The 24,575-nt window shown below is 38.5% G+C and overlaps 1 protein-coding gene across 1 annotated transcript in view; it reads right to left on the bottom strand.

Annotated features, from left to right (window-relative positions):
- The window catches only part of PPP3CA (protein phosphatase 3 catalytic subunit alpha), a 322,050-nt gene that overhangs the window by 26,277 nt on the left and 271,198 nt on the right, over positions 1–24,575 (bottom strand). The window contains exons 9-10 of the mRNA XM_079770908.1: positions 10,835–10,960; positions 8,196–8,270 (exon numbers count right to left, since the gene is read on the bottom strand). Of these exons, the coding sequence (XP_079627034.1) occupies positions 8,196–8,270; positions 10,835–10,960 (201 nt within the window). The remainder of the gene's footprint in view (positions 1–8,195; positions 8,271–10,834; positions 10,961–24,575) is intronic.

The following is a 24,575-nucleotide window of genomic DNA, read 5'->3' as shown; positions in this document are numbered from 1 at the left end:
CCCAGGTCATGAAACTTGAACACCACTTAGGATGATTGATTCTAAGGAACAGAAAGAGTAAGTTGTTTGCCTAAGCCTAGGTCATCCTCTGAAAATGGTGCTCAGAGCCAGGATTCATTACAGTGGCAGGCAGACTGTCAGAAGAATGAAATAAGTAATGTGCTCATTCATTCTCAACAGTCAACAAAGGCACATGCCAGGTACTGTGCTACCTACTAAATCACTTAGCACAAACCTTTGATACAGAAGTACTCAAAAATGTTTTCTATTATTATTAAGAACAAGAAAACACTGTGCAGAAAAGAATATTCCAGTTCTGCAGTTACATTTCTTACTGTAAATTAAAATATTGTATGATTTTAATTACTATCAAGCTGCCTAAGATGGGGCCTCATTTGTTTTTGTTCCAACCAGGCCACAGACTGGACCCCTGATGACCACCAATTCACTAGGGGCGGACGCTACCAGTCAGGAAGGTGCTGGTTTTGCTTGGAGAAAAAAAGATGGGCTGACCAAACAGAATCAAGATTTCTACAGAGTTCTGAGAAAAACTGGAAGAAAAGTTTCATAGCTTCTCATGAACTAAAAGTAACGACAAAAGAATAAAACATTTTTAAAAGAGTGAACACAGACCACGTCATAAAATTATTTTTAAAATTTAGATTTTTCTGAGCATTTATGAAACTTTTTCGTATAGCCTTTAAACCTGCCACAGAGACCAAACAATTCCTCTAGATGATTTTGACCTCATCACAATAAGTCTGTCTAAAGTTGTCCAATTATAAATGATTCTCATATAAGTGCAATCTCCAGGTTGAGAAATTGGACCTATAAAGTGCCTCAGTATAGAGAGAATCATGAAAGCTCTGCAAAAACACAAGAAAAACACATCTTAATTTTCTTATGGCAGCAGTTTGCAGTAAGCTGACATTATCTACGACAGCCTCTTTCATAATAATCCCCACCTAGTTGGTGAGAAGTAATGTTTTTCTAAGATATAGAGACATACATATGCACAAAACCTTTACCTTCATTAAATGCCCTTCAAGTAAAGAATTCAGTAAGGTTTACAGAGTGTATGCTTATTTCCCTTCTTATTATGTAACAGACTTCCTTCTCAAATAAATTTCGTAAGTACATGTAATTGAAGTATATGCTTAGATATGCAATAGCTAAGGTTTAGTATAAGTTGGCCAACATCACCATTAGTTGAAGGAAGGCTCAATTGTGACAGATAAAGCTTTCTAAAGCTGTGTAAAAATACTGTATATGTGCATAATACACGTGTCTCAGGAAATACAGTATAAATCTGAAGTATTTTCTAGAGTATTATTTTACTGTGAGCATAATATTCTAGCCAATGTGAACGTTATCTCATTATCCAACTAATTAGCTGGAACAGGCTGGTTTTTAACTCTCGGTGTGTTCTGCGAAGTCTGCACTTCCATGCAGTGTGAAAATTATGTCAGGTGATTAAGAAACATATTTGTGCAAAATCATGGTAGTACAACATGAAGAGAAAGTAGTACTTTTAATGTCTATGTCACTGTATTATTGCAACTAGTGACTTAAAAGGATTTTAATTATTATAATCAAATTGATAAGCCAGACTTGATGATACTGATTACAACATGATGGCTATCACCAGGCACCTTTTTGTTTGTCAAGGCCTCAAAACATTGACAGCCATAAATATGATGGGAATGTATAACCTGCCACCTGGTAAATGACCATGCATTTTTTTAGACATGTTTCAGTTTTAATGATATACTGGATAAGCACTTTTTTTTCTTTTTTTATGGCAAAACCATAATGCCAAAAAGCAGTTAGCTGAACTATAAAGAAGACAGAGTACAAATGATACATTTCCAGTGACGAAGACAATTTAGCCTCTAAATCACACACTGCAATGTTAATTGAAAAAATCAGCAATAAACTAGAAGTTAACAACAACAAGAAAGTCTGAGAAGAAATTACAAAGCCTTTGACAACATATTGAATAATCTTTTCTTTTTATAAATGTCCTCCTTTTCCTTTCTTCAATTCTACCATGAAAATTCAGTTATTATAAAAAGATCAGAGGACTTAAAACTGGTAAAGTGCTACCCATCTTTGCATATAATTTCCTGGGAAAATTAGATGGATGTATCCCATGGCCATACTTCCTATAGCAGTGAAACACATAGAGTGTTTTTCTTTTCCTTATCAGTTGCTGAAGAGGACAAAAATGATGTCCGTCCTTTACGTCTCCTCCTTCAGTTATCAAATATTTCATCCCGATTAATGCCCCTCCCTCATCCCCCAAATCCTCTGTAAGATTGGCATATTTAAAATCTATTTCTTGTTGCACTAGATTCTCAAGTCAATGGAGGCAGAGACCAGGTGTTGGTTTGCCACTGAATACACAGAAAAAGATAATCCACGAATAAGTATTTTTACATAGAAGTAAAAATATAATGTACAAAATAAAATAGAAATTTACCACAATATTAAAATTGAAATACTCTAAATGTCGTTTTATTTTCTGGCCTTTTTTCAATAATTTCAATTTTCTTTTTTAGCTACTATAACAACAGAATAAATATTGCTATTGGCCTCTTTTTAATAATCTGCTGACAGCCAAAGTTATATCCTAGTATTTTATTTACTGGCCAGATTTCTCTCACAGCATGTTTCTGCATTTGGGGCATACAGCTTTAAACAGCTGCTGCCTGAACTGGCCACACCAGCCCTAGTTCCTGTACTCTCCCCCTCATCCCTTTCTCCTTCACCTGTGGATCTCCTTCTCTAGTTTCAGCAGAAGGGTTAACCTTAGGATCAGCCCTCGATTTTCTGACATTTCCTTCCACATCAGCAACTTTGGAGGCCTATTTAATTCTTAATGGATTCAATTGCAGCTTTTAATTCCAAGCCTCTGTCATAAGCCTGGATTTTGTTCCCAATTTCCAGGACTCCATGTCCAAGTCCTGCCTGGACTTCTCCCGAATTATATGTGTCACTTTCACTCAAACTCATGTCTGTGGTTGAATTCATCTTTCTCCTGAGACTGATGAATTTTTCCATAAATGTTCTCATCCTCAAGGGCACCTAGGCCGAACCATCCAATTCAACTTTTGTTTCCTGTGCCCCACTTATGTTGTAGTTGTTCAGGCCTTGGACAGCTCTTTAGAATAGCTCCTTTTATTTTATTTTATTATATATATATATATATATATATATATATATATATATATACACACACTAATTGACTTTAGATAAGGGAGAGGGAGAGAGAGAGATAGAAACATGAGAGAGAATCATTGATTGGCTTCCTCCTGCTTGCCCCACACTGGGGATTGAATCTGCAATCGGGGCATGTGCCCTGACCAAGAATAGAACTGTGACCTCCTGGTTCATAGGTCAATGTTCAACCACTGAGTCACGCTGGCTGGGCTTTATTGCTCAGGTCTAATCACCTCAATTTTCAGACACTTTATTAAGTTCCCAAATTATATCCCACTTATCCTTGGTTCATTTTCCAAGCATTTTTCTAAGCTTAGAAAAAGCACTTGTTTTTTCTTAAATACTGCTTTTATTATGTTACTCCTCCGCTTACCAACTGTGGCTTACACTTCCGTGTTGACAGAACAAGAATCAGGTTGCTACCAAGCTCCTCACAGCTCTTGCTCTCTTTTTATATGTCTATATGCTTCTATTTTTTATATTAAAAGTTGCTATTTTATCCCCAAATGTCAATTATTATAGGATACACAACATTTTTGTTTTCAGATTGGGAACTTGAAATACAGGATGCTAAAATAAGTCACTCAGAAGTGACAGTAATTATGGCCCCAAGAAAAGCTCTAAGCTAATGGCACTAAGTACAGGTGCTGCCAGATACACAAAGCGGATGAGATGGAAGATGAAATTCCTACGCTGTACACCTGAAACTAATACATAATAATGTTGAATGCAAACTGTAATTGAAAAATAAAACGTGAAAAACAGTAGTAAATACTCTTTATAGACTGCTCCCCTTTTACCTTATCCTACCCCTCCTTATCTGTAAACAAACAAACAAAAAAAGATTAAATTCATCTCAAATTTTCAACATGGAAAATAAATAGTTTTGATAGAAAGTGACATAAGCAAATCTTTATGGAGGTATTCCTCAAGATGCCAGGGTAGTCCCACTAATTCCCAAAGTGCACTTTTAAACAAAGTTCTGTGTATGTAACTTTTTAAACTAGACAGAACTGAGTGGGGAAACACTCTGGAACCGTGATATTAGATATGAACAAGTATCTAATAATTCAAAGCAGATGATGGGAGATAATTTTCTTGTATACAATTCTGATGGTTTCTTAAAGGCATGCAAAAAACTGCCCTGATCCTATATTCAGTGACTTGCCTGTGGTTAACATTAGGATAAGGCAAAAATGTGGCTACAGGATAAGAGTTCCACCATGTGGTTTGCTCTTTAGATGAAAGTGGAGACATAAATTCTAATTTCATATTAGTCTGTCCAGCACTGCTGAAACTATATTTGGCTGGATATGTATTTGTTTTATTATTATTTTTCTTTCTTATTCTAAAGGATTTCAGTTTCACCTCCAGAAGTCTTTAGCCAGACTTATCATACATCATAGTCTCAAACATAATTTGTATATACATATAAAAACTTATCTAAGAGTCTAAAACTTCAGGACCTAAAAGAAAAGTTCCAAATTAATATTTCTAACTCCTAAAACTGTCATTAGGTTTCTAATGCTTAGGGGTGCTCCCCACTTCCTTGTTATATCTCTGCGATGCAGATTGCTTGATTTCTGTCAGTTTCCTCCTCACCTTCAACCCTTCTTCCCCTCGACTTTGGACTTTGGGATCACCAACTAATCCTTGGTCCTGAAATGAATCCTCTTCATTAATGAGAATCGACTACCAAATGAGATACATGTGCTTGGATATCTTCCTTCTCTAAATGTTCTGGTGAATACCAACCCAAAATTAAAACCAGATTATGATATTATCATCCAAAATCAGAAGCGGAAACAGGAAACAAAGACTCCAATACATATAAATTAGATCCTCAGAAGACAGGCATTGGCATTAAACTGCTTCAAAACTTCACAAGATAATACAAGTTTTGCACTTTATTTTCAACATCAAAGAACCACAGACCAATTGGAAACAGCAACCTTTTTCCAGATAGGCTATCAATCTCCTTTATTTGGTAAGGCAGAAGCTGAGCAAGAGAGATACAGATGTGATTTCTATGCAGCAGAAGGCTAGGGGAGCCAGAGGTCTTTTTGTCTGCTCAGATACACCAAAATATTTAACATCATGAAACACAACTTCTTTGGAGTAAACCATGGTTTAAGAAATAGAATGAAACTGTTTTACTTGCAGTTTAATTGACTTTCACGGCCAAATAATGGTGCAAAAATATATATATTTATTTATTTTACAGTATATTTAACAGAACAAGCTAAAGTATATTATGTTTATGTATTTACTAAGTTATGTATTGTTTTGTTGAAGAAAAAAAGCATCACGCTGTTTCAAAGGAAAAAATTTCAAGCACTGTTATCAGGTGGTGAGTTCGAGAGCCTGAGAGCCAGGCAGACACTAGTTTGGGTCCAGGCTCTCTTACTTCAGTGTGACCTTCGGCTTTCACTGCACCTTACCAGGGCCTAATCACTTCATACGTAAAACAGGGATAATCACAGTATCCATATCAACAGGTTGCTTTTAGGATTAAAGATAATATTAATCACCTTGTATCTATCCTATATAACAAAAGGCTAATATGCAAATCGAACAAACAGCGGAACTACCAGTTGCTATGATGTGCACTGACCACCAGGGGGCAGACACTCAATGCAGGAGCTGCCCCCGGGTGGTCAGTGAGCTCCCACATGGGGAGCGCTGCTCAGCCAGAAGCTGGGCTCATGGCTGGCAAGCACAGTGGTGGTGGCAGGAGCCTCTCCCACCTCTGTGGCAGCACCACTAAGGAGCGGGCCTAAGCTGGCAGTTGGACATCCCCTGAGGGCTCCTGGACTGAGAGGACTGAGAGAGGGTGCAGGCTGGGCTGAGGAACACCCCCCCCCCCAAGTGCATGAATTTCATGCACTGGGCCTCTAGTATCATATATCTATATCTATATCTATATCTATATCTATATCTATATCTATATCTATATCTATACCTATAACTATATCTATATCATAGATATGAATGATAGTTAATTGTAAATTTTTTTTTTGTCAAAAAGGTCAAAAGAATAAAGAGGTAATATACATAAATGACTTAGAATGATGGCTAACATGTTAGCCACTGTCATCATCATTAAATGGTAAAAGAAAGCTGACAGAACCTGAAGGAAAAGAGCGAAATTAATCTCATCCCTTTCATTCTGTGGCATTATAGTAAAGAACCTAGGAAAATTCCTAAGCAAGTGGAATGGGGAAACTGAGATAAGAAAATTAAACAAGGCCAAACAGTTTGGGCAGCTTGCAGCCTGCCTGTGAATCATAAGATCTTATCTTCCTCAAATAAGGACCCTTGAAAGCAAATTGTTTATACCTCTCCTCCCTAACCAGAGAATACATAACTTAAATCACCCTGGCTTGGGAAAATAGAGAACAAAAACCCAATTCATGCCATTTGTGCCAGCCAAAAGATAGCCATCTTGGGGAAGGGGGAAAAAAGGGTGAGTTTTATCTCACCCACTAAACAAAGAAGTATGCCTTCTTAGGACTTGCCAAACAAGATGGCCTGGTGAATGTACAAACATTCCCAGATAAGCCACAACATTGTAGATGGGGACGTTGAAACTTAGTCTGCTACATAAGATATCTGGCAGGGAAGCTTTGAAACCTACAGGAAGAAGGGTATAAAACCCCTTGAACCCCAAGAGGTACGCACTCAGATTAGCTGAGTTGCCAGCTTATGCTTTATGCCAAGTGTATTATGAATGAATTCCCTTGCTTAGCTTCAACACAGCTATCTGTCACTCATTTGAAATCTTTCTTATGAGATTGACAAGAGCCCAGGAAGGGACAGATACCCCTCTGACTTAGGGGGCTGTCCAGTAATAATTCCTCAAGGAAATGAAAAGAACCTCTATTTTCTATATTTTATACATACTAAGAATAAAAAGATAGTCATGGATTGCAAAGGCACCTCACTACTTTTGACTTTTCAGTTGGCATTGGATATGAAGCAAAAAAATATTGAGAAGGGCTAGAGAAATGACTCATGAAGAGATCCCCCTTCCACCCACTTTTAGAATATAAAGCAATTGAAGGAAGAGCTTTAATTAAGCCTACTGATGTCTTCTGATTCCTGTTTTTACCTCTGTAGCCAATAAGCCCAGGGGCCCTATAGACAGCACAGGGCCAGCCCCCAGAAAGAGAGACTGCAGGCTGCATTAAGGAGGGGCAAACTTTATCCTAAGGTTGAAAATAATATTACCAAAAAAAAGGAAGAAAAAGCAACTTCAAGAAACTGCAGTTCCAAAGAGAGTCAAGTTGTTCTCTGAGCACCTTTGAGGAAATCCATAGTTTTTGTATCATGTTAAATTAAGTACTAGAGAACATTGCTGGCGGTTTACGATGGCCTTAGGCTCTACGGCAGCCTAAGTTCTCAACCGCTAGCAGGGTCGCCTAAGACCATCGGAAAACACAGATATTTACATTATGATTCATAACAGCAGCAAAATTACAGTTATGAAGTAGCAACGAAAATAATTTTATGGTTGGGGGTCACCACAACATGAGGAACTGTATTAAAGGGTCGCAGCATTAGAAAGGTTGAGAACCACTGACTTAAAGGGTACTTTTAAAAGTTACCCAGTAAATGGTAACATCTGCTAGACAATAAAGGATTACTTTTATTTATTTATTTATTTATTTATTTATTTATTTATTTTAAATCAAGGAGTCGAAAAGAAGTTACTTAGTAATATGAGGTACCGAAAGATGGTTTTTAAAATAGTTCACTACTTCAACAATGTTTTCAGGGTAATGGGACAATTCTCTCAGGTTTTTCATTTCTTACGTTTTTCAAAGCAAATAAAAATTATAATCTTTCATTTTCAATAGTACATTATGTTTTAAAAAAAATCCAAATCTTAGAAATTCATTCATAGAGTACGCTAAAAGAAGCCACGTGATTTTTCTGGCAAATATAGTAGCACAAAGGCTCAAGCCTCTTACCATCAAATCCATCCTCTTCCGACCCTAGTTCATCATCTGAGCAGATGTTGAGGACATTTACCAGCATCTCAGTCACTAAAAAGAAAAGAAAAGAAAGAAGTCCAGATTTTTTCTATTATAACTTTAATTATTACTCTGGCATTTTTAATGAGCAAGCTTAACAATAACATTTCTTACCTCGTTTGTATATAGAATCTCCTACACAGTAGTTTCTATAAAAACCAGGTCATAAAAGATAAGGGGCTTTATGATTCTACGTAGACTCTATCTTTAAAAAATTATTAGTTCATGCCTACAAAATCTAATAGTAAGGTTTACTGGCTACAGGTCAGCAGACAATAGAGAAATCAAATATGTGGATGTGAAAATACTACAAATTTATGAAGTAGGTTACTTTTGAATTTTTATTTATGTGTATATTGAGATCTAGATCTAGACCAGGTTATGAATTTCTGTTCAGCAGGGACTAAATGAATGCTGGATCTCTTTTTTCATTTTTTTAATTCTCCAGAGAACCAGCACAGTGATAGGCATGTGTTTTGTGTTTAATAAAATTTGTTGATTCCTTAATAAACTGATTATTTAAATGTAGATATTGTTACATCCTATATAATAAAAACCTAATATTCTAAGTGCCCAGTCATCCATCCGGTCAGCCGTTCAACCAATCAAAGCATAATATGCTAATGATATGCTAAGGCTGCTCAACCACTCACTATGACGCGCACTGACCACCAGGGGGCAGTCGACTGGTCAAACAGTCGCTATGACGTGCACTGATCACCAGGGGGCAGATGCTCCGACCGGTCGGTTAGCTTGCTGCTGGGGTCTGGCTGATCATGACTGAGCCAGATGGGCTGGAAACGACCTGGAGCCTAGGGCGGTCCTTCCCGGGCTGACCAACCTGCATCTCTCCCTGGCTCTGATCATGCACCAGTGGGGTCCCTCAGCCTGGCCTGCCCCCTCTTGCAATCCAGGACCCCTCAGGGGATGTCGGAGAGCCAGTTTCGCTCAATCCCACAGGACCTCTAGTTTTATTATAAAAAATACTTTAAAAATAAAGGTTAGGTAAGTTTAATGAGAAATTTAGTTGAGTAAATAGATTACATAAAAGTATTATACAGAGAAATTTAGTATTGCATCACTTTTACATTGATGTGCATGCTATGTACACTGAACATTTTTAAAAATTAGGTTGCATTCTATCATGAATGTAAAAAGATGATGCATAAAGAATGAGCCAGCAGTGGATAGAACGTCGGCCTGTGGACTGTAGGGTCCCAGGTTCGATTCTGGTCAAGGGCAAGTTACCTTGGTTGCGGGCACATCCCCAGTAGGGGGTGTGCAGGAGGCAGCTAATCTATGTTTCTCTCTCATAGATGTTTCTAACTCTCTATCCCTCTCCCTTCCTCTCTGTAAAAAATCACTAACTTAAAAAAAAAAAAAAAAAAAAAAGAATGAGCCAGTATATCACCACTAGGCCTCCTGAACCTAAAGCTCAAGTTCAGGGGCTGCAACCTTGACTCAAAATTTTTGCTGAGGTTTAGGTCAAAACATAAAAACAAAGGGAAAAGGAAGGAAAGAAGGAAGGAAAAAAAGGCCACTTTTGGAAAACTGGGGCAGGTTAATAGACAACTTTTTAAATTTGTCTCACCTTGTAACACACTAATGGCCACTGTATTTTTAATAAACTATTTTTGTTGTTGTATATGTAGTCCTTCAAAATATTATAGTCATTAATCACTATTATACAATGATTATTCGTTTAAATATGTTTTTATTAATTTCAGAGAGAGGAAGAGAGAGGGAGAGAGTGATAGAAACATCAACGATGAGAGAGAATCATTGATCGGCTGCTTCCTGCATGTCTCTACTAAGGATCAAGTCCGAAACCCATGTGTGTACCCTGACCAGGAATCAAATCATGACCTCCTGGTTCATGGATCAACGCTCAATCATTGAGCCACACTGGCCAAGATACAATGATTCCTTTTTATATCAGAAATGTGAGGAAAGCATTGCTATGGTAACCTTTATATTTGATTTCTAGTTTGTAAAATAAAATAGTACCTTTAAATTATAACAGGATTTTAAAAAGGCAGTCATTATGACTTGAAGCCAGTTAACACGGTATTTCTGTTATTTCTGAGTTCCATTATTCTGAGATTATTAATTCTCCTACTATCCCTTGTTTCTTTTGTTGCTTCTTCATTCATTGTATTTGTTTAATGGGATACTCATTGACACTTTCAAATCATACCTCTCGTGGTGCAATTTGTTGGTTAAGTCAGTGATTTTCAACCTTTTATCATCTCATGGCACACATAAAATAATTGCTACAATTCTGAAGCTCACCAAAACATATTTTTTACCAATGTGACCAAAAAAAGTATAATTTTGATTCATTCACATTGGATGGTTATTGTTGTGTTGGCTGTTGTCATCTTTTTTACTTGACAATGTAAGGGAAAAGAGGTCAGTGACCCTGACTAAATAGTCCAGTATTGCATTTTTTTAAAATTCTTGCAGCAAACCGGTTGAAAATTGCTGGGTTAGACTAAAGTGTTTCATAGTAAAATAGCCCCATCTCCTCTCCCCACTACACCATTCCATTAAGCATTTTAGGATCCACAACCCACCTTTTTCCCCAACAAATGGCAGAGACCAAGTGAAAACATCCATGAAATTTGGAAGCCAGTATGGATGAGGAGAACAGTTGAATTGCCTGATATTCATGACGTTGTTCTCATACTTCAATACTGCAGCTGAAAATAACAAAAAGAGTGATATTAGATTCACAAGCACATATTTCTGTTCTCCACCTGCTTTGGTTGATCAAAAAAATTCAACTATTTGACTTAAGTTCCAAAACACCAAGGCAATTAGTTGAATTAATCATGAATGTTTACGGTACTTTTGGATCTAAAATTCACTTGGTGTAATGGGTAACTGCATAATATATGAATATTAAATATGATATGTCATTGTAATTTGGCAAATATTTATATAAAATAGTTAATCAAATATATTTCAGGAATTGAATCCAAGAACATTCTGGTCCTACTTAATAACTGATGACACTAATAAAAGGGGCATAGCTAAGCCAGTTTGACATAATTTAATAATATAACTTATTTCTATTTTTTACAAGGCACACTTTTTCCCAGTAGAACTCACAATACTTGGACAAAATAGTTTAAATTAGTTTGCATTCTTGAGTTAATAAAGTTTGGATTGAATTCTGCATAAAATAATATGCCTGTATCTGACTCCACCCTTGATTTCTGAAAAGAATGAACCATCCATAATTTAGAAAAATGAAGCTGCCTTCTCACTCTGCTTTCTGGATATCAGTGGATATACCCTTACATATACTGTAGATCTTCAGCCTTTCACTTGTAACCAGATTCAGAAATTCACTCTCTCTTTTTTTTTTTTAACTGTTTTTTTTTTTTTGGGGGGGGGGAGGGAGAGAGAGAAACATAGATGACATCATCAGCTGCCTCCTGGACCACCCCCTACTGTGGATCAAGCTGGAAATCTGGGGCCATGTGCCCAAACTGGAAATCGAACTGGCAACCCTTTGGTGCATGGTACAATGCCCAACCAACTGAGCTACACTGGCCAGGGCCAGAAATTCATTCTCTAGCAACCCTGATACTGGATAAGGGTCTCTGTGAGTACTTCTCAATGAAGGAAAAGCAACCCGTTTTTAATAGTGTCATCTCTTCTATGAATAGATAATTTTAGGTTATGGGGAATTGTCAAGTTGAGTTTAATGTGTTTATACCACTCCCTGATCCTATTTCTGTTTTCAGGAAAAATACAGAACAAATATACCTCTGTTTCTAAATAATAGTTTTTAAAATACTATAACAATATTTGAATATACCATCCTGAACTTAGACAAAATTTCATTTTTATTATCCTATCATGGCATAAGCAACATTTTATTAGTAGAAATTATTGAACAGATCCTAGATAATGTCATATGCGTTGTTGTTGTTGTTTTTCTGTTTTTGTTTAGGGGTTTGAAATATAGGAAAATTAATTATTTCATTACTTAAAAAATTTTAGACTGACTTTTATATAAGGGTATGTTGTAGCATGTGATTATAGATAACAAAACAAAGGTAGCCCTTACAAGTCTGTTTTTGAAAAGTTTAAAGTTTACTGGGTTTGAACTTTTACATTAAGGTCTGCACTAATATCACTTCTTATTTAATTACTAGAGGCCCGGTGCACAAAATTCGTGAACTCTGGGGGTGCGGGCCTAAACCATCAGTCGGAATCCTTAGTGCTGCCATGGAAGCGGAAAAGGCTCCTGCCACCACCGCTGTGCTTGCCAGCCATGAGCCCAGCTTCTGGCTGAGCAGCATTCCCCCTGTGGGAGCATAGACCACCAGGGGGCAGCTCCTGTGTTGAGTGTCTGTCTGCCCCTGGTGGTCAGTGCGCATCGGAGCAACGAGTCGTTTCGCCGTTTGATTGATTTGCATATTAGCCTTTTATTATATAGGATAGAGGCCTGTTGCATGAATTCGTGCACCAGTGGGGTCCCTTGGCCTGGCCTGTGGGATCAGGCCGAAACTGGCTCTCCAACATCCCCTGAGGGGTCCAGGATTGTGAGAGGGTGCAGTCCAGGCTGAGGGACCCCACTGGTGCACAATTGGGGCCAGGGAGGGATGCAGAGGGTTGGCCAGCCAGAGAGGGACTGCAGGAGGGCTCCAGGGTGTGTCTGGCCCGTCTCGCTCAGTCCTGATTGACTGGACCCCAGCAGCAAGCTAACCTACCGGTCGGAGTATCTGCCCCCTGGTGGTCAGTGCACGTCATAGCGAACAGCTGAGCGGCCTTAGCATATCATTAGCATATTACGCTTTGATTGGTTGAGCAGACAACTGAATGACCGGACACAGCATATTAGGCTTTTATTATATACGATATATCTTTTTAAAAATTGATTCCAGAGAGAGGATGGTTCATCCTTTTCAGAAGGATGAGAGAGAGAGGGAAGGAGAGAGAGATTGATTGGCTGCCTCCCCTACACTCCCTGACTGGGGATTGAACCTGCAACCTAGGTATATGCCCTGATGAGAACTGAACCCACCACATTTTAATGAACAGGACTGAGCTACACTGCCCAGGGCACTTAACGATATCTCGAACATACATTGCTTTCATAACTCTACATTTGCTCTTCCAACTGGAATATTTTCTTAGAAACCGCCAAATATCCAAATTCTTCCCATCCTTTGGTGTTCAAACACTATCTCTTCAGTGAAATATTTTCTGATTTCTTCTGGTGATATATAATCTTTCCTTCCTCTGAATTCCAAAAGCCCTTGACTTACACTTTTATATTGTATTAATCATTCAATTTTGGTCAAAGCAATTCTATGTATACATGTAGATACCTAACATTTCTCTATTTCTTTAAAGAGAAGGACCATACAACAGATTTTCTATTTCTCTGTGCTTCACATGCCTCCTTTTCAGCATAGATGACTAGAAGCATCTTGATATTACCCCTCCCATCTTTTTCAAGAAAATTCTTCCTAATCATTCTGACCCTTTCTCATATGAGATGGCTTCAAGAGCCTTTTGCCCACCTGCTCACCCCTGCTCATCCATGGCAATGCTGCTGTTAAACTGTGGTCCAGAACTAATACAATCTCCTTGGTGGGTTTGCTCAGTGCAGAGAATGGGAGAATAGACAGTTTCCTGTGATTTGGATGCCACATATATTGTGTGACAGCCTAATCACATGTGGAAGTTTTCAGCAGCTGTAGTTAACTAAAGTCATACTTGAGAACAGTAAGGTCTTTGCTTTGCATCATGGTTCTGCCTGACCAATGGAGTATTACAGGATATAGAATTACAGACACTTTGGGGTAAGAACCTCAGATAGTGTAGTCAATACTGGTATGAAGGGAGTTCCTCTCCTCTTCCCATGGAATTCTGAATTCTGCATATATTTTTGTAAACCCATTTTTATTCACATTTATGCTCTCATTTATGCCATATGTTATTTGGCCAGGGGATATATTCATATAATATCAAAACATGTAAAATGAAAAACGCATGGCAAATTATCATACCAATGCTTCTGATCTGCCAGATGGGAAAGATAAAGTATTTCCTACTTTGGCTAAGTGCTACCTGAACACTGCTCCATGGTACAAGGTCTCTATTATTTTAGAATACTGCATATTCATAGCAGGATAGTATCCTCATAGCTTCCAAAGAATGTTTTAAGGTTCTAAGTTGTCTTTTGACGAATAATTTGCCCTCTAAGTTTCCACCAGTTTTTATAAGCATTACAGCAGGAGGAAAGAAAAGAAGAGTTGTAACTAATAGTGCCTTGCAGGAATGGGAGAGGCTTTATGTATAATACGCAATTTAATCCTTACTACAAATCTGAGGAGCAGGCATGACTACCCTTATGTTACAGACTAAGGAATTGAGGCTGAGAAATGAAGTGACTTACTCAAGGCCATGAAACCAGCAACTGGCAGATATCACTCATATTTAATATAACTCAGCTTTTGCTGATACTAAATTCACTGCTTTTCCACCTTTCCCTCTGTCTCTCATAAATGATAAATGCATGAATTCTAGTCTTAGTCATTATACTAATTTAACTTTCAATATGGTTGTCATCATTAAAGACATTTTAGCTTTTGCCAAAATACATGCTTGAGAAAAATAAAGTAGGATACAAATTCACAAGTGAGAGAAAGGCTTGTCCAAAAGCTAAAACAGTTTTTTGGTAGCTGGTGAGATAAAGCGTTTATTCACTTGACATTGTTCAGCACAATTTATCTGAGTGCCTACTAACAAAGCAGATACTGTTTGCAGATTTTGTTTTATTAATAGCAGAAATAATAAATTTTAACCGCAGTTACATCTTACTAAGCATCTGCTATTGTATATATCAGGCACTATATTTGGTTCTCTGCAATCAATCACAAATCTTCACAATATCCCTCAAAATGGTTTTTATCAATTGCATTTTGAAACTAAGTCAACAGAGAGGTTGTTTGCCCAAGTCCACACTTGAGAAGCAGCAAACCTCAGTGTGGGCCTGAATCTAAAAGCCATGGTCTTTCCATCACTCCATGGTACTCCACCCCTAACTGTATAAATCATTCAATGTCTACCAAACTGTGGACACAGATCCTCCTTCCACATGCATTCTTTTTATAAAAGAGCACTGAGTTGGAAGGCCAAGAGCCAGACAGCTCGATGGATTCTGTCACTAATTACTCAGGAGACACAGGTCACTAAATGTCTCTAGGCCTCAATGACCTCACCGAACTACATGGGTTTGTCTAGATAACTTATGACTTCTTCCAGGTCTGAGTGATGCTAATGAACTTCTGGAACACAGACCTCATCATTAGTGCAATGATGGATGCATATTCTCAGTAATTTTAGAGGCTATTAATGAAACTTTTTTCTTACTTTACTATCCTTTAAAAAAACAAACTTAAAAATACAAGTATACCAATATGCATTCTTTTTTCTTTAGCAACATAAAATATTCATGCAAAAGTACTTCTCAAATAACCTAACATTAATATATTACTCATGAATTCTGATGTTTTGTATAACAAATAAATATATTACAAAAATGTATGAAAAAAATGAAACCAAACAATCCCCAATATCTACAGTCACGAAATTCACAGCTAACAGTTCCTCTTCCACCTCCCACATATTCCGCCCCTGCCCCCTGCCTCTGACTCTCACTGGGATTACAGAACTCAACTGAAGCCCTAACAATGCACTCTTCTCTGAGGTGCTTGAAAGATGTTTATCTGAAGTGCATTATAAATAAGACAAATGGTTGTACTTCAATAATCACTAGAGACCACCTCCTGAGACCTTGTCTGAGAAAGAGAGAGAAAACAGAACAAAGTCTCCCATCAAAGAACTCCTCTATTCCACACGACGACCTGGGGTCATCTAATGATTGTATCAGAGGCCTGAGAGGAATTATGGCATGCATACAGGCCTCACATTAATCATAATTTAGAGCAGACCAGACAGCACTGAAACAAAGGCTCTCCTGTGGTACATGCAGGTATGAAGAACAGTCAGAAGAAAATTTGGTATAATGGAAAGAATACTAATCTCTATGAATCTTGAGGCCTGAGTGCCAGTTCTCTGATGCCAAAATTATGGTCTTAAAGCTATGCCATTACTTGGTCCAATCATTTCATTGTACCTATAGAACCCTCCACAAGCATCGTAGAAATGCTTATGTAGAAGATATGACGTCAGTGATCAAGGGACTGCTCCTACTTGGGAAGGGCCACTGGCCCTCCATTGTTTTGAGTGACACAACTAGGCCCCCTGAATATAGTGAAACCCAAGGAGTAGAATCTAGATCTTATTCCATTCCTCTGTCTACCAAACCATGCACTAATTGCTGCGCCATATCTAAATCTGTAAATTAAAGGGGTTTCACATACTGTAAAATTTGAAATTATTTTTATTGATTTTTTTTTTGAGAGAGAGAGAGACAAACATCGATTTGTTGTCCTACTTATTTATGCATTCATTGGTTGATTCTTGTATGTGCCCTGACCAGGGATAGAACCTGCAACCTTGGCATATTTATACAATGCTCCAACCAACCTAGCTACCCCGCCAAGGCCTAAAATTTGAAATTTTGATGAGGCACAAAACAACACATTTCATAAGAACTTGATAACATTTCTCAACATCTTGTTTACAATTGTTATCACCAGGGAAGCCTATGACGGGGCAATAGGTGACAAAAATAGAAAGATCAAAAGAGAGTTTCTAATTTAAGGGAAGTTGTGAAAATACTGATAGCAAGATGTACTGACTAGCTCACCAAACCATAAGCTCAACACATTCCAAGTGGGTCAAGTGAGTATCAAGGGGAATATAAAGCTCCTTTTCTGAATGCCTTTAGTAACTATAACACACCCAACACACTTAAAGATGCTTTAAAATAGGGGAGAGGAGAAGTCAAGAGAATGGAAATGACACCTTTTATTCCCTTTCTTACTCTTTCACTAACATGTTTTGTTTCCTATCTCCAACTGACCATCCATTTCCATCTTCAAAAGATGGGACACAGGGACAGAAGAGAATCAAAGACGAGAGAAAGGCAAATTGGGGCACTCCAAAATCATTACAATCAATGCAAAAATAGGAAAAAAAATGCACAATAAACCTGGGATATTTTTTTATTTTCAATTCTTTGGCCCACAGATACCCTAGCAGAAAAACTAGCCTCATTGTGTTCTTTTGGCAAAGTGCTACTATCACAGAAGGAGGCAGATGGCTTTGATAGATAAAATTTTTCAGGTGGGACCTATGTATTTATATGTCCTTTGGTAGTGGCTTACTGATAGGGTTATGTTGGTACATTGCATGAAACAGTTTTTGATTCCGGGAGAGAAGCGATAGTGTTTTTTGTTTTTTAATCTGTATTTTCCCATAAAAATTTTAGGGTACAATTTTCATTTGAGATTTTGTAAAGATATATTCGTATATTCAGATATGTGCATAGTGTTTATAGTATAAATTCTTAGCATTTATGAACAAAATCTTTAGAATTCTTCCATTTCAAAACCTGACTTCTAACTCCTTTCCTTTTTTTATTCCCGCCATAAATGTCCTCTACTTGCCTGATGAATTCTGTTTTCAAAAGATCCATAGACTATCCTAGGTTTAATAATAATTATGTGTTTAATTCTACCAATATTCATCAGGCTAAACATAAAAATATTTGTTAAATAAATGAAGGAATTAATTATTTTGGTGAGGTGTTATCTTATTGTTTTGTATTAGTAACAAAAGAACTATTTGGCCCATAATTTCTTAGCAAATATCAAATAAAAAATGCTACTGTAATATATATTTACATTTTTTATATTGAAATAAATGATCTGGGCAAACAGTTGCTCAATACTAATTAGGAAGATCTTTAAATTTGAGATAATGGCAGGAAAAAGTAAGAGTTGAGAAAACCATTGCCATTAGACACAGTATCTGGGTTAATTTTATTCAATTTGTAAAGCAACTAGTATGTCTCTGGCTGGGCATTGTTGCTACTCCCTTCCAGAGGACTCCCCCCACGCCCCTGCCCCGACCCCATCTCCCTCTCCCACCCAGGACAGGGATCAGATCTAGTTGGCTCTGCATTTGGCTCTGGAACCAGGAGGGTACCAGATATCTCTATGAAGATTACTCCTGAGTTGTGAAATGAGTTCCTAGTACGAAAGAACTGCGGTGCAGTTTGGAATGAGATTCTCAGGCCTGGCGACACCATGCTGTGTGGATGGTGCCACCCAGTGTGGAGTGCTCCTGTTGGAAGTCAGCGGTCTAAGGCAAGCTGGCTTCAGATATGCTACATTTGCTCCTACATGTTTACATCATGATGGCCAATATATTTTTTACCTTAGTTCACCAAGACATAAATAATCATCTTTCTGTTTTTAAATGGTATCTTACCAAAGCTTCTGACTACTTTTTGATTGGAAAATATTTGAGGATGCTGAAAATGTCAAGTTTTGGTAAGACTAAAATGCTTTTAATAAGTGATTCTATCATGTTGCCTAGTTTAAAAGTCTAAACTGTCAAAATACAATTTTTCCCTATCAAAAAGGGGGAGATTTGCATCTGAGAATTGCTTATATACTGCCTCTCTTTTTCTTAACCTACCTTAATATTGATTTTTTTCTTGGTTGTCATTTTAATCTTTGGTCTTGATTGCTAAATTATTTTGTTTCCAATTTCGATTTTCCTCTCAAATCCAAAATACATTTATTTAATAAATTTACTTAATTACTTAATTTTACTGTCAGTAGTTTTTCCTGGAACTGAATTATATACCACTGCACTGTACATTCTCTACATCTATCTCAAATATCCATTCACCCATCCACTCACCTACCCTATGACAACTCCTCTAAACCACTGGAACCACACAGAACCTACTGTAATTTACTTGAAATACAGGTAAATCATAGAGGAAAAAATGATTTAACTGTTTACATCAAGGTTTAAAACAAATTTTCCCAGAGGTTCATTACAGTTTTCAGCTAAACTAAAGCTAAAATATGTAAAGCAGTGTGCACATTCGCCATTGTATCTCTGAAAGATTTTACTCTACCGTTTCTTAAATATCGCTTCTTCAGATTGCTTTTTTTTTTTGTCCCCAAAGACTAATTTTTACCTTCATGTCATACCACTCCTTTCTGTGTATTTTCTAAATATATTTAGATAATTCTTGGTGGAATTCTTTACTTAATGTCTAGCACACTACCAGATCATAAACTGCACTAGGACAAAGACCCTGTCTGTCTATTTCATATCCCCAGCACCTAATAGTGCTTGGTATATAGTAAGTTCTCAATAAAGGTGTGCTGCATTGGTGAACGGATGAGGTTGAAAGTCACTTTTACAGGTGCTAAATTATCAAGACAGAGGAGGTTGGAAAGGAGGAAGAGGGGGAAAGACATGTTTTATTACTCTATTTTCTTTCTGTTTGGCATCTTTGGGTAATTGTGAAGTAGCTTTTTCCTCAGGGCTACAGATTTACAGGAAAAAAATAATTCAAATGTGCAAATTGCTCTGCAAATGTTTTAACTGCAATTTGGAAAGGACAGAGGATAGTAATTTAAAGTGAGATAAAGCTCTGTGAGTCAATACTGATAGGGTACTTTGGGGCACTGCCTTGCTATCAATTCCCAGAAAGAAAATGCTTCAATCAATGCCTGCATTGACTGCCTGCTATGTAAGAGGCATGCTACTTGGCTGTACTGTGTGTATCAAAAAGCCCTGCTTCAAATGAATTCTAATCTTATCAGGGATACATAGGAATGCTAACTCAAGGGAAAGCTAACTAGAAAAGAAATGAAATGATAAGTACAAGGGCAAATGATTGGTTCTGCAGGCATTCAGGGGAGGACTGTCAACAGTCTTCAGGGCGATACAGACTGAAATGGGTCTAGTCCATTTCCAATGGAGGAGATGAGTGAGACAAGTGTTCCAGATGGAAAAAAGGGTGTGGCAAAGGTGGGGAAAGGGAAAGCCACAAGTTGTTCAGGGCAGTGAGCAGAAGAATTTGGCTAAAGTAAAAGGTTCATCCAGAGAGCAGCATAAAGGTAGCTCAACTGGGAAAGTGAAATGATAACTAAAGCTGAGGAGGAGGGATATTCTGCTAGGAGCTCCTGTGAAGCCCTGCACTGACACGTGGCATCGTAACATGTCCCCATGGCTGTGGCCCCAGGCTGTTGAAACCTGATGTACTTATCTTTTCATTTAGGTTACAAGAAAAACACAGAAGAGGGGCAGAATTACAAAACTAACCAGAGCTGGCCTAAACCAAGATGGTGCTGAATCTGACCTCTAGGAGACCCTGAACCTCATTATACCCTGAACCTCACTATACCCTGAACCTCATTATACCCTGAACCTCACTATACCCTGAACTCATTATACCCTGATTATAACACACTAGAGGCCTGGTGCATGGATTCATGCACTGGTGGGGTCCCTTGGCTTGGCCTGAGGGGACTGGGTTGAAACTGGCTCTCCGACATCCCCCGAGGGGTCCTGAATTGTGAGAGGATGGTTCTTGGGTGACACATGCAGGAATCGGGCTCCCTCCTCTCTGGTTCCAGGTGTATCACCTGAGAACTACAGCTGTCAAGACACCTCAGCTCGGCAGCTCATGTTGAGTGCCTACCCCCTGGTGGTCATTGCACGTCATAACCACCTTGGGCTTTTATATATATATACAGATTAGCATGCTAATTGACACATCCTCAGGTGCTTTAACAGATCTGACACAGACTATATAAGGAAAAAGAAAGGGTGGGATCCCAGAAGAGACAAGCCCCATCTCCCCAAAAAACTAATATATAGGGCTCCCCCTCATTATACTGTCCAGATAATAATCCCCTCCAGACTTCTCTAAAAGAAGTTGATCTGTGAGTTTGACTCCTGCTTCTCCATCCTCTGGCCACTGAACACAGCCTGTGCTGCTAAATGTTTAGCCTCACTCTCATGTTTGGCTCTAGGACACCAAACAGACAAAGAATCCTTGAAAGGACTGGGTCCCCACAAAGGGGTCCTGGACCATCTAAATTGGTAACAACAGCAATATAAAATATTTAGTGATGAAATCTTCATACTACACAACATTTTTTTCTTATTTTACAGAGATGTCACTGCATGCCAATATAATCAGATGAGTTAGTAGTTTCATGGCAGAGCTGTGATTCACATCTACATCCTCTGTCCGGCTGGCCTCCTGCAGGAGTAAGCAGGAGTGTCAGAGCGAGGAATCAGGAGCAGGGAGGGGGTGAGAAGACAGCTGCCTCCATGCAGACCAGGAAGGACAAGAAATGAGTGAATGAATGTGGTCCACACTAAGGAATGGGGCACTTACAGTCATAACTCTCTGAGAGCTGTCTTTAATGGACAAGAATGAACAACGAATCAGAACTATTGGGCATTTATACCTAAAGCTGATCACACAGCTATTATCGTTTTTAAGATGATAGAATACACCCATTATTCTCCTTCTTTCATTTTGCCAGAAAGCTATTACTTAATTTACAGAAGCTTTAAAAATCAAATCATACTATAACTAGTAAGTTATAATTCCAGAGACCTGTATGATCATCTATTTCTAAGACTCCAATAATTAATTCAGAGACTCTTTGCTGATCTTTCCATTGACTGTGTATTGAAGGTGCTTGCAACCCAGTTTTGTTGCAGTGTATTTTAAAACTCTTGTGAACATTTATTCAATTCAAATACAGTAATCCTCACTTCTGCAGGGAATAACTGCCTCCCACTCCCATATTCTGTACACAGTGTTAGCATGACAACTTTAAAGTGCTTCAGAAACTTTACACTAAAGCCTTTTGAAATTATGCTCAACCTGAAGACTATATCTTTCTTCTTCCTTATTAGTTTATTTTTTCCCCTCAGAAGAATTTTTTCTTTTATGAAAAGGTCCCCAAAATGAAATGCTTCCGTCTGCTTTCTCAGATATTATGATCTACCCCAAAGGCAAGAGGACACAGTGAAAAAGCTATGGAACCTCAAAGCTAGAGATGCACTGATGGCTACTGTTTTTTCAGTTCTTACCTTGTTAAATCAGAACCCTAGGAGCAATGCGCACACACTGTATGTGGGGGAACAGCTATGGGCTCCAGCAAAACTGCGTTACCCAGCGTGATGATGAACGGAAAAGCTCAGAGTCTGTGAGTCTGTTCTTATGAAGTAAAATCCCAACTTTCTACTTCTTCTTCCTTCTTCCTTCTTCCTTCTTCCTTCTTCCTTCTTCCTTCTTCTTCTTCTTCTTCTAACTGCTTGACTTTTTAGTTGTTAAAAACTTGTAAGGCCCTGGCTGGTGGGGCTTAGTAGGTTGGAACATCATCCCATGCACTAAAGGTCGAGGGTTCCATTCCTGGTCAGGGCACATGCCTGGGTTACGGGTTTGATGCCTGGCAGGGGCATGTATGGGAGGCAACTGATCCATGTTTCTCTCTCTAAATTCCATAAAAACATAGCCTCAGGTGAGGATTAAAAGGAAGAAAACAAACTTGTAAGTATAGTACATACTACGTAGTAATCAGTCTCTGTCCAGAAAATTACTTGCTTGAGCACTCACTTCACTAGACTTAATAGAAAAAATAATGTTTTAATAACATAAAATAATATAAACCTGAGTGTTCATATTTTATATACTTTGGTTAAATTTCAGGATGATGGTGGGACATGCAAGGTGACCTCCTGAGTTCTTGCACTCACTAGCAATACCCCAGGGGCCTCTCTGGTACAGGACGAGGACCCCTCATCCCATCAAAGGGAATGAGCTACTACTGGTTTTATACAAAAGGCTTCAAGATTGAGATTTTGTCTGAGAGAAAAAAAGGCGGTTGCTGCTTAAAAGTAAACAAGTTTCAAAAACTTTATATTTTTCCTCTTCCTAAACAAATGTTAATCATTTTTTTAATGTCTTGAGGGAGAAGAGGAGGAATTGAAACCGAGAGTCCTTATGACTTTGATTAAATTTAGTTTCAAATCACATCTCTCATTCTTTCTCTTTTATATGCCCCTCAGAGACCTAGTCTTTCCCCAGGATAATCAGCAGCCTCCGAGGCAGCAGAAGCCAGCAGCCAGGACCTGACCCATGGTCACAAGGTCTGGACCGCTGGCAGGCTAAAGATAACATTTTGACCTAAGTTATGTTTTAGTTCCTGAGCCCTAAGGTGGAACCACCTCCTGGCTACGTTCCCATGTGTCTGGACTGAGGGAAACGGGAAAAGACCTCAGAACTATCCTCAAAACCTGAAGAAATAATTTATGACCCTTTCCTCACCTCTGACCAATCACCTCCCAGCATGACACCGAACTTCCAACCCATGGAGTATTGTGATTTTGTCCTCTGTAATCTGTAACCTACACTCCATTGGGGAGTCAGGTCTCCAGGGCATTCGCTTCCTGATCCCCTGGATGGCGCCATTCATCAGAAAAATAGCCAATCCTTCTCCACTGCAACTCTCAGCGTCTAGTGTTTGGCTCTGCCAGCCTGGGGTGGACAAACACTTCCTGTTTTTTTAACACAGATCACATTTTACCTTAAAGAAAGTATTTTCTGACAATGCTAGAAATTACCCCTTGTTGAATGTACTTAGCATCTGTCTCTCTTACTTTATACGTAATCTAATTGTGTCATATATATATATATATATATATATATATATATATATATATATATTTATTTATTTATTTTAATCTTCCCTGGAGGATATTTTCTCCATTGATTTTGAGAGTGGAAAGGAGGAGGAGAGAAAAGAGGGAGGGGGGAGAGAGGAGAAACACAGATGTGAGAGACACATCCATTGGTTGCTTCCTGCGCGCTCCCCAACCAGGACTGGGGATGGAACTGAAACCAAGGCACGCGTGCCCTTGACCAGGAACTGAACCCTAGACCCTTTGGTCTTGGGGCTGATACTCTTATCCACTGAGCAACCGGCCAGGGCGTGTCTTATATGTTTATTCAATCACCCAAATGTCTTATGGTACTTTGTCAACTGGCTTATAAACCCTTGGCATACTGAGAATGTGTTTTCTTATACTTTGCATGCTTCTGGCCACAGAATATGAAAGGCAGCATCTTTTATAGGAACTAGGCAACTAGAAAGGGGGGACAACTGTCCCTTGCCCCCCACATTCATGGTTGTGACAGAAAGTGCACTGTGCCTACTGAGAATCGTGCTCCCTGGCTCAGAGGAGGGCCCACCTCAGTCTAAAGGGCTGTATAAGGATGGCATGGCTGCAGCTCACTCCAGCCACAGGTGTCACAGTCTGGGCTATAGG

The sequence above is a fragment of the Cnephaeus nilssonii genome (assembly GCF_951640355.1).
Source record: "Cnephaeus nilssonii genome assembly, chromosome: 1".
In the NCBI taxonomy this organism is placed as follows: Eukaryota; Metazoa; Chordata; class Mammalia; order Chiroptera; family Vespertilionidae; genus Cnephaeus; species Cnephaeus nilssonii.
Note: the sequence above shows the minus strand (reverse complement) of the source record. Positions and strands in the feature narration are given on the sequence as shown.